At 49.4% G+C, this 10,656-nt stretch overlaps 1 protein-coding gene across 1 annotated transcript in view; it reads left to right on the top strand.

Moving 5' to 3' along the window:
• Window positions 1-10,013: 10,013 nt before the first annotated feature.
• The window catches only part of ANGPTL6 (angiopoietin like 6), a 3,953-nt gene continuing 3,310 nt past the window's right edge, over window positions 10,014-10,656 (top strand). Inside the window, exon 1 of the mRNA XM_007953560.1 lies at window positions 10,014-10,589. Coding sequence (XP_007951751.1) covers window positions 10,014-10,589 — 576 coding nt within the window. The remainder of the gene's footprint in view (window positions 10,590-10,656) is intronic.

Raw genomic sequence — 10,656 nt, 5'->3', positions numbered from 1 at the left:
GGGCAGTCCTACTTCCGTAGTGATACTGCCTCGGAAACCCAAGGAGGGGTCGCTATGAGTCGGGGCCGACTCGACGGCAAACAACAACAACAACAATGTGTATATATATTTATACCTGTATGTTGGTGGTGGTTGTTACGTGCCATCGAATCATCTCTGACTCATAGTGACCCTATGTACAACAGAACGAAACACTGCCTGGTCCTGTGTGAGCCCTGTGATCCCTGCTACCTGAGCCCATTGTTTCAGCCACTGTGTCAATCCATCTCATTGAGGCCTTCCCGCTTTTCCTCGACCCTCCACCTTACCAAGCATGATATCCTTTTCCAGGGAATGGTCCTTCTGACAACATGACCAAAATAGGTGAGAAGTCTGGCCATTCTTGCTTCCAAGGAGCATTCCGGCTGTACTTCTCCAGGACAGATTTGTCAGTTCTCTTAGCAGTCCATTGTTCTTTCATCATTCTTCGCCAGCACCACAACTCAAAGGTATGGACTCTTTTTTGGTCTTCCCTATTCAATGTCCAGCTCTCAAATGCATACGAGGTGACTGAAAATACCATTAGGCACACCTTAGTCTTCAAGGAGATGTCTTTGCTCTTCAGCACTTGAAAGAGGTCTTTTGCAGCAGATTTGCCCAATGCAATATGTCGTGTGATGTCTTGACTGCGACTTCCATTGGTGTTGATTGTAGAACCAAGTAATACGAAACCTTTGACAATTTCAATCTTCTCTCCATTTATCATGATACTGCTTATTGGTCCAATTTTGAGGATTTCTGTTTTCTTTATATTGAGGTGCAATTCATACTGCAGACTGTAGTCTTCAGTCTTCATCAGTACCATCAAGTCATCCTCACTTTCAGCAAGGAAAGTTGTGTTGTCTGTGTATAGCAGGTTGTTAATAAGTCTTTCTCCAATTCTGATGCCATGTACATATATTGCAGATTAAGTAAGCAAGCACAAATGGAGGGGAAGATAGATGCTACATTTTGGTCAAGGAGCCTAGGAATAGAAGCTAAAAAGAGACAAAGATTTCTCCCCCAGAATAGATAGAAACTTCCCCTAGCAGTGGTACCCTGAATTCAGACTTCTAGTCTAGAAGGTTTCAACAGAGCTTCCAGACTAAGATAGACTTGGAAGAAAGAAGGGCCATCCACGTTTAAAGAATTGGCCAGTGAAAATATTATGAGTAACAGTCAAACACTGTCTGATATTTTACTAGAAAACTTCGTGAATAGCCTGAAACATTGTCCAATATAGGGCCAGAAGATGAGCCTTTCAGGTTGGAAGGCACTCAAAATATTACTGGGGAAGAGCTGCCTCCTCAGAGTAGAGTTGACCTTAATGACATGAATAGAATAAAGCTTCTGGGACCTCCATTTACTGATTGGCACAACTCGAAATGGAAGAAACAGCTGCTAATTCCATTAACAATCAGAACGTGGAACGTATGAAGGATGAATCTACAAAAATTGGAAGTTGTCAAAAATGAATGGAACACATAAAGATTGATATCCTAGGCATGAGTGACCTGAAATGGACTGGTTTTGGGCCATTTTGAATCAGACAACCATATGAGTTATTATGCTGAGAGAGACAAATTGAAGAGGAATGGTGTGGTATTTATTGTCACAAAAAATGTTTCAAGATCTCGAGGTACAATGCTGTCAGTGGTAAGACAATATCCATATGTCTACAAAGAAGACTAGTTAATAATACTATTATCCAAATTTACACACCAAACACCAAAGCCAAAGATGAGGAAACTGAAGATTTTTACCAACCTCTGCAGTATGAAATTGATCAAACATGCAATCAAGATGTATTGATTATTACTGGTGATCGGAATGCAAAAGTTGGAAACAAAGAAGGATCACTGGTAGTTGGAAAATATGGCCTTGGTGATAGAAATGATGCTGAAGAATGCACAACAGAATTTTGCAGGACCAGCAACTTATTCATTGCAAATACCTTTTTCAACAAGATAAATAACAGCTACAGATGTGCACTTCACCAGATGGAATACATAGGAATCAGATTGACTACATCTGTGGCGAGGGGTGATAGAGAAGCTCAATATCTTCAGCCAAAACAAGGCCAGGAGCTGACTGTGGCACAGAGCATCAATTGCTCATATGCAAGTTCAAGTTGAAGCTGAAGACAATTTAAAAAAGTCCATGAGAGCCAAAATATGACCTTGATTTTATCCCTCCTGAATTTAGAGACCACCTAAAGAATACATTTGATGCATTGAACACCAATGACTGAAAACCAGAGGAATTGTGGGGTGACATCAAGAACATCATCCCTGAAGAAAGCAAAAGGTCATTAAAAAGAAAGGAAAGGAAGAAAAGACTAAAATGGTTGTCAGAAGAGACTCTGAAACTTGCTCTTGAATCCAGAGTAGCTAAAGCAAACGGAAGAAACGATAAGATAAAAGATCTGAACAGAAGATTTCAAAGAGCAGGTCAAGAAGACAAAAACAATTATTATAATGAAATGTGCAAAGATCTGGAGTTTGAAAATGAAAAGGAAGAACATGTTCAGCATTTCTCAAGCTGAACAAACTGAAGAAAAAATTCAAGCCTCGAGTTGCAATATTGAAAGATTCTATGGGTAAAATATTGAATGATGCAGGAAACATGAAAATAAGATGGAAGGAATACACAGAGTCACTGTACCAAAAAGAATTGGTCGATGTTCATCCATTTCATGAGGTGGCATATGATCAAGAACCAACGGTATTGAAAGAAGAAGTCAAAGCTACACCTAAGGAATTGGGAAAAAACAAGGCTCCAGTAATTGACGGGATACCCAATGAGATGATTCAACAAATGGATGCTGCTCTGGAGGCACTCACTCGGTTAAGAGATTTGGAAGACAGCTACCTGGCCAACTGATTGGAAGAGATCCACATTTGTACCCATTCCAAAGAAAGGTGATCCCATGGAATGTGGGAATTATAGAACAATATCATTAATATTACGCAAGTAAAATCTTGCTGAAGATAATTCAAAAATGGTTGCAGCAGTATATTGATAGAAAACTTCTATAAATGCAAGCTGGATTCAGAAGAGGATGTGGAATGAGAGTTATCATTGCTGATGTCAGATTGATCTTGGCTCAAAGCAAAGAATACCAGAAAGATGTTTGCTTATGTTTTACTGCCTATGCAAAAGCTTTCAACTGCATGGATCATAACAAATTATGGATAACATTGAGAAGAATGGGAATTCCCGAACACTTAATTGTGCTCATGAGGAACCTGGGCATAGACCAGGAGGCTGTCATTCGAACAGAACAAGGGGATAATTCATGGTTTAAAATCAGGAAAGGAGTGGATCAGGGTTTTATCCTTTCACCATAGTTATTCAATCTGTATGCTGAACAAATAATCTGAGAAGCTGGACTATATGAAGAAGAATGCAGCATCAGGACTGGAGGAAGACTCATTAACAACTTGTGATATGCAGATAACACAACCTTGTTTGCTGAAAGTGAAGATGACTTGAAGCACTTACTGATGAAGATTAAAGACTACAGTCTGCAGTATAGATTACACCTCAACATAAAGAAAACAAAAATCCTCACAACTGGACCAATAAACAGCATCAGGATAAATGTAGAAAAGATCGAAGTTGTTAAAGATTTCATATTACCGGGTTCCACCATAAACGCCAATGAAAGCAGCAGTCAAGAAATCAGACGTATTGCACTGGCAAACCTGCCGCAAAATACCTCTTTAAAGTGCTGAAGAGCAAGGATGTCTCTTTGAAGACTAAGGTGTGCCTAACCCAAGGCACAGTGTTGTCAATCACTTCATACGCATGTGAAAGCTGGACAGTCAATAAGGAAGACCCAAGAAGGGTAGTTGCTTTTGAACTGTGATGTTGGCGATGAATACTGAAAGTACCATGAACTGCTACGTCATTGTTGTTGTTGTTATGTGCCGTCGAGTTGGCCCCGACTCATAGCGACCCCTCCTTGGGTTTCCGAGGCAGTATCACTACGGAAGTCTTCCGAGGAGTGGCTGATGGATGAACTGCTATAAGAACTAACAAATCTGTCCTGGAAGAAATGCAGCCAGAATGCCCCTTGGAAGCAAGAATGGCTAGACTTCATCCCAACTGCTTTGGTCACATTTTCAGGAGGGATCATTCCCTGCAAAAGGACATCATGCTTGGTCAAATGGAGGGTCAGCGAAAAAGGGGAAGGCCCCCAACGAGATGGATCAACACAGTGGCTCCAACAATGGGTACAAGTACAGCAAGGACTGTGGGTCTGGCAGAGAAACGGGCAGTGTTTCGTTCTGTTCTCTCATACAGTCACTACAAGTCAGAGCCGACTCCACAACACTTAACAACAGCAACAACATACGTACGTATATATATATAAAGAGTAAGGCTTGACCACACAGCCTAACTCTCCAAGATAACTCTTTCCCATCTAATGTTAAATGTCATCTTTCTCTCCTTTTGATTTCTTCTTCTTCTTTTTTTTTTTGGCTTTAACCAACAGAAATTTACTGTCTTACAAATCTGGAGGCTGAGAGCTGTATTGCTTCCTTCCGAGGCTCTGTGGACGACCGAATGTCCGTCTCTGCAGGCTCTGGGGGAAAGTTCTTCCCCGTCTCTTCAGCTTCTAGGAGAGCCAGGTTTTGCTTGGCTTGTAGACGCTTTGTCACGCAGCCTGTCTTCATCCATCTCTCTCATTCTCTTTGTAAGGACAACACTCAGATGGGATCCATGTTTTGCCACAGCCCCATATTACACTCGGGATTAGGACCAGTCCTACTCTGATCGGATTTTGGGCTAATTTAACTGACAGGGTCTTTTCTTTTTGATAACAACTGTCTCTACCCTGAGCCTCCTGCAGTCCCCTAAAGGGAGGACGATCACTTCCTCCCTGACCCGTGAATGCACGCACAATGCCTGGCACATAGGCACCAGGCCCTTGGGTAGCAACCAGGGTAACTGCCTCTGGCAGTTACTCATCGGGGCCCCAAGCTCCTGAGGGCCAGCTTCCCTCTGTGGGGGCCCTGTCTGCAGACAGGCTGAGGGATGGAAACTCCACATCACCTTCTGGAAACTTGGGGCAAGGCGGGTGCATCGTGAATAACTCACCCCCTCCCCATTTCCTCTCAGAGCCCTCCTGGCCCCAGGCCTCTGGCTTCTTCCCCAGAACCTGGGGTGGGGGAAGGGACACCCATCTCTGGGCTAAACGTTTCTCTCCACCCATCTGGGTTCCTCCTCGCCTCCGTCTCCCACTTCCATGCATGTCTGCTCTCCCCCCCCCCCAACTTTATCTGTCAGGGAATGTCTCTTTCATCCTCTGTAAGCCTCCATCTTTCTCTCCTGTTTCTGTCCCCATGTCTGTCTTCCATGTCTGTGTGTCTCTCCCCGCCTCTTTGTCTCTTTTTCCACATGTCTCTCATCTCCCTGTTTCTGTCTCTTGGACTCTCTCTCCCTTCTGTCATTCCTCCCTGTGACTTGTGAGGTTTCTTCTCTGTCTGCTGCCAGCTCTGGTGGGGGGCTGAGGGGCCCAGTGTGGAGGCTCCCGCCCCCCCACAACTCAGAGCCTAGCCTGGCAACCTCCCTCAGATCCGGGACGACCATTTCCTTTCTCAGCCCTGGCGTCCACTCAGGTTACGAGTTCAGGACGTTGTGAACTGGGGGAAGGAGAGAGCTCCCCTAGTGAATGTCTGCTCTGCTCGTCGGTGAGGCTTTCGTACAGGTCGGGGACCCTGGGCCAGGGGGTCCTGGACTCCATGTGAGTCTCATTCCTCTGAGAGATGACTGTGTGGTTGCTTCGCCTGCTTTGTGTAGCTGTGTGAGAACATGACGGCATGTGGAGGACAAACGGAAACACTTGCGCTGTGGCCAGCAGGCATCCGGGTCTTGCAGCGTACCTGCTGTGTGTCTCTGTGCTCGCTGGTGTGTGACGGCTTGGACCTGCATGTGTGTGTCTGACCCACTGCGACAGATAGCCTCAGTCCGTATGGTGTTTTCCTGTAAGTCATGGTGTGTGGGGCTATTCTGAACGCACAGTTGCTGCCCGGATTTGTGTTCAGTTGTGTCTTTATATGTATGTTGCCAGATAAAGTCCCCAGTGGAAACGGTCATGTGCCTGCTGCTCCCCAAAAGGCTAGTGGTTAAGAGTCCACACAAAATTCTAAAGGCCTGCTTCCAAAAAGTTAGCCCTTGAAAACCCTACGGAGCAGATTCTACTCTGATACACATGGGGCCGCCATGAGTAGGAAGTCACTTGACAATCACACACACACACACACACACACACAGGTTCTGAGGGTTCTTGCTGGATCCCCAACTGTCTTTGCTATTCTGTTCAGTGGTTTGCCTGTCCCCTTGGGTATGTGTGTCTTTGCGTCTGCACGGTTATGTGTGTGTGTGTGTCCCTACGTCATACGCATGTGAGCTGTGGGACCAAGCTACCCAGGCTGAATCGCACTGTGCTCCCTTTCTGGCTGTGTGACAACGGGCAAGTCGCTCACTCTTTTGCGCCTCAGTTTCCTCTGCTGTAAAATGGGGCTCAGCTGGCACAAATTAGATAAAAAGTATTATGAATTTAGAGCCCGACACATATGTAAGTGCCCACTCGTGTTCGCTCTCGTTCCCTGTGTGGGCTGTCAGGCGGTGTTTGGGACTGGGATCCTGCCCATGTGCCCGGCTGGGCCTGCAGCGTCCCACGCTCTGCGCTCTGCCTGAGGGGAATGGCCAGGGCACTGACCTGTGTTATCAGGCTCTGGTGGTCTGGCGATTCTGCCTCAGTTCTCATGCAAGGAATACTAAATATTTACAGTTGGGGCTCCTGGGCCGAGCACCACTGCTCCAGTCCCAGGCACTGGGGTAGAGGGGGAGTGGAAGGGTTACCAAGCCTCCTCCTTCCTTCCCTCCCACTGGCTGCCTCCCTTCCCCAGCTCAGAGGCCCCTGTGGACCCTCAGCTCCTCCTCAGCCTTCCTGTGCCTGCTTGGAGCCTCGCTAGACTCAGGGCCTTGGGCGTGAAAGGTGAGAGGGCAGGGGGCAGGCGGGGCTGATGCTGTCAGGGGACCCTGGCCTTGGCTTAACTGGGGGGTTCTCAGCCCTCCTCCTCACCCCCAGGCTGAGGGCAAGAAAGGTAGCAGGTGTTAGTAGGGATCAGTGTGTAGCAGGGAGCCTGGTGTCTGGGTGGGGGCAAGCAGAGGACCTCGCCCTGCCCTGCTAGTAGTGTGTGTACAGCGGTGAATAGGGCCTTTTCCAGCTCAGAAAGCTCCCCGGCTCCCACTTTATAAGTGCAAAAGCCTGACTCCTCCCCAAGGCCCTGCATGATGGGCCCGCTCTGGCTCTCCCCCTCTTTCTGCTCCAGCCCCAGGGGCCTCCTCCTTGACCCTGGAGCACATCAAGCAAGGCTGTACCTCGGGACCTTTGTTTCTTCTGCCTGCAACATGCTGTCCCTTCCTTTGGGTCTTTGCTCAAATGTCACCTTCTCTGGAGCCCTTTCCTGACCCCTCTATTTGAAGTCCCTTACCCTGGGACCCCTCCCCTTCCCTGGTTTATTTCCCTCCTAAGCATTTATGAGTCGGAAAACGACTCAATGGCAGTTGAATTTGTTTTTTTGGGGAAAGAATTTATCACTCTCTGACCTACCTGCCTACTGGCTGTTTTCTCAAGCAGGATTTCAGCTCCAAGAGGGTGGGTTTTTTGATTATCTTGGTCACAGCTGTGTCACCACTGTCTGGAACAGGTCCTGGCACGCAGTAGGTGCTCACTGTGTGACTGAGAGAGGTGTGTGACAGTAAAGAAGCCTGGGGACGTGCCTGCGTGGATGCCAGGGAGTGTGGGTGTGGGGATGGTGGAACTTGGGGCAGGCAGGGTGCTGTGTGGACACGTGGAACATGTCACGTGAGTTGCCAGGTGCATGTGTGGACACGGGCACGGGTTTACAGGTCTGAGAAGCTGCATGTGGACCCTGGTGTGTTCACGCACACAGGCTATGGGGGGACCTGTGTGTGGACCCTGCAGGGTAGGGGTGGACCGCCATGAGTATACACCCTTGAGGGAGGACACTGGTGTGAGAGCAGGAACACTGGGCATGGGGCAAGAGTGCATCCATTCACCTAATACTTATTGAGCACCTACTACATGGTTAATAGAGAGCATTGTGAGGCTGGAGCAGGACTGGGCAGTGTTTTGTTCTGCTGTACACAGGGTCGCTATGAGTTGGAGCCACTCGAGGGCACCTAACAACAACAGTGTATGCCACGCCCTACTTTAGGGCCTGGGGACAGAGCAGAGAACCAAAGCCACAGGCCCTGATATGTACATGTATTTTTTGAATGGGAAAGGATTTATTCCAGAGTATGACGAATAGGCAACAACAATGACAACAGCTAACCTTTATTGAGCATTTACTATGTGGTGTAGTGCTAACTATTAAGCACTCAGTTACTAACCAAAAAGCTGGCTACTGAAAGCCCAGAAGCAGCTTCAGAGACAGGCCTGGCTATTTGCTTCTGAAAGTTCATAGCCTTGAAACCCTGTGGAGCAGTTCTACTGTGCACACGCTGTCTTCATGCCTTGGAATTGACTAAAGAGAAACTAACAAACAACAGTAACTAACCCAAAGGTTGCCAGTTCGAAACCACCCAAGGGCACGTGCCCTGCCTTCATTGTCACACACCTCCCTCATTCACACAATCAGCAAGTTTAATTTTTGTGAAGAGCTCCAGGCTAAAGACACTGCAAGTCCAAAGGCCCTAAGGCAGAGTGTCTGAGGAACACCAGGGAGGCCAGTGTGGCTGCAGAGAGAGAGAGAGTGAGCGAGCAAGGGGGAGAGTGGGAGATGAAGGCAAGGAGGTGGCCAGGCTGGTCATAAAGGGCCTGTGGCCACAGGAGGACTTGGGCTTTTTTTCTGAGCGAGGTGGGAGTCATGGAGGGCTGTGGGCAGAGGAGGGATGAGACCAGATTCAGGGGTTCACAGGTGCCCCCAGGGTCTGTGGCGAGGACAGACTACGGGGGTCAGAGGTAGGGAGTGGGGGAGGCGAGGGCAGGAACTGGGAGACCTGGGAGGAAACCGCTGTAGGAAAATCCAAGTGGTGTCTTCAGCTGGGAGGGTAGGGTGAAGGGGGGGTCATCAAGGAATTCAGAGTCTAAACAGAAGAGCCCACAGGCCCGACTGATGGGCTGGATCTGTAATGAAGGTGGCCGCAGAGGATGGAGCAGCCAGCCATGTTGGAGACAAATGGGAAGCTCAGTGAGATTGTCCCCCACCCCACCCCACCCCCTCCCAGCCATTCTCCTCCTGCTTCTGCTCCAACCTCATCCACAGTCGTCTCAGGAGGGCCTTTGCACGGACTGTTCCCCCTGCCTGGGACGCTCCTCTCCCTGCGATCCTCATGACTTCCTCCCTGACCTCCTCAGGTCTTAGTTCTAATGTCATCTCCTCAAGGAGGCCTGCCCTGTTTCCACCCCCCTCCTCTCAAATGCCTTGCTCCTGCCTTACTGTTATTTTTAGCACTTTTTTTTTTTTTTTAAATAATTGTGATTTGGGTGAAACTTTACAGAGCAAATTCACTTTCCATACAGCAGCTCACATACTTTGTCTCATGACATTGACTACAATTTACTACAATTATTTTTAGCACTTAGTTTTTGTATTCTGTTTTACCTGTTTATCTGGTTTCTTGCCCACCAGGGCCCGGATTTTTGCCTGGTGTGTTGCTGATTGCATTCCAGAGCTTAGAACAGAGATCAGCATACAGTAAGCACGGAAAGAATGCTTGTTGAATGGATACACAACACTTGCGAGACAGGCTGTAACTAACTGGAGAGGCCCAGGCGGGATACCATTGGGCCATCTCCACTCAATGGGGAAACGAACTGGAGGCAACACTCGGGGGCCACACGATAATTCCCGCGCGTGAGCACATGGGTTTGGCCTGGCCCGAGAGTCGGGGCGAGTTTGGACTCCCGGGTCCCACCTTCTGCTTGCTCCTTCTCTGCCTCTAGGTCAACCATGCTGGCGCCCCGGCTGCGCGCGCTTCAGCTGCTGCTCCTGCTGGGCGCGTCGTGGGCGCAGGCGGGCGCCCCGCGCTGCACGTACACTTTCGTGCTGCCGCAGCAGAAGTTCAGTGGCGCGGTATGTTGGAGTGGGCCTGCAGCCTGGCGGCCGACGCCCGAGGCGGTGAACGCCAGCGAGGTAGCCGCGCTGCGCGTGCGCGTGGGCCGCCACGAGGAGCTGCTGCGCGAGCTGCAGCGGCTGGCAGCGGCCGATGGCGCTGTGGCCGGCGAGGTGCGCGCTCTCCGCAAGGAGAGCCGCGGCCTCAGCGCGCGTCTGGGACAGCTGCGCGCGCAGCTGCAACACGAGGCTGGTCCGGGGGCGGGCCCGGGCCCGGGGGCGGAGCCCGCCGCAGCCCTGGCACTGCTCGGCGAGCGCGTGCTCAACGCGTCGGCCGAGGCACAGCGTGCCGCCGCCCGCTTCCACGAGCTGGACGTCAAGTTCCGTGAGCTGGCGCAGCTGGTCAGTCAGCAGAGCGGCCTCATCTCCCGCCTGGAGCGCCTGTGCCCGGGGGGCATAGGCGGGCAACAGCAGGTAATCCCAAAGTCCTGGGAATCTTAGTCATTTCCCACATGTATTATCTATTGAATGGGCCTCTTAT

Source organism: Orycteropus afer, unplaced genomic scaffold, assembly GCF_000298275.1.
Source record: "Orycteropus afer afer isolate SDZICR_OR568_19922 unplaced genomic scaffold, OryAfe1.0 scaffold00402, whole genome shotgun sequence".
NCBI classification, from domain to species: domain Eukaryota; kingdom Metazoa; phylum Chordata; class Mammalia; order Tubulidentata; family Orycteropodidae; genus Orycteropus; species Orycteropus afer.
This window is presented reverse-complemented; position numbering and strand designations above follow the sequence as displayed.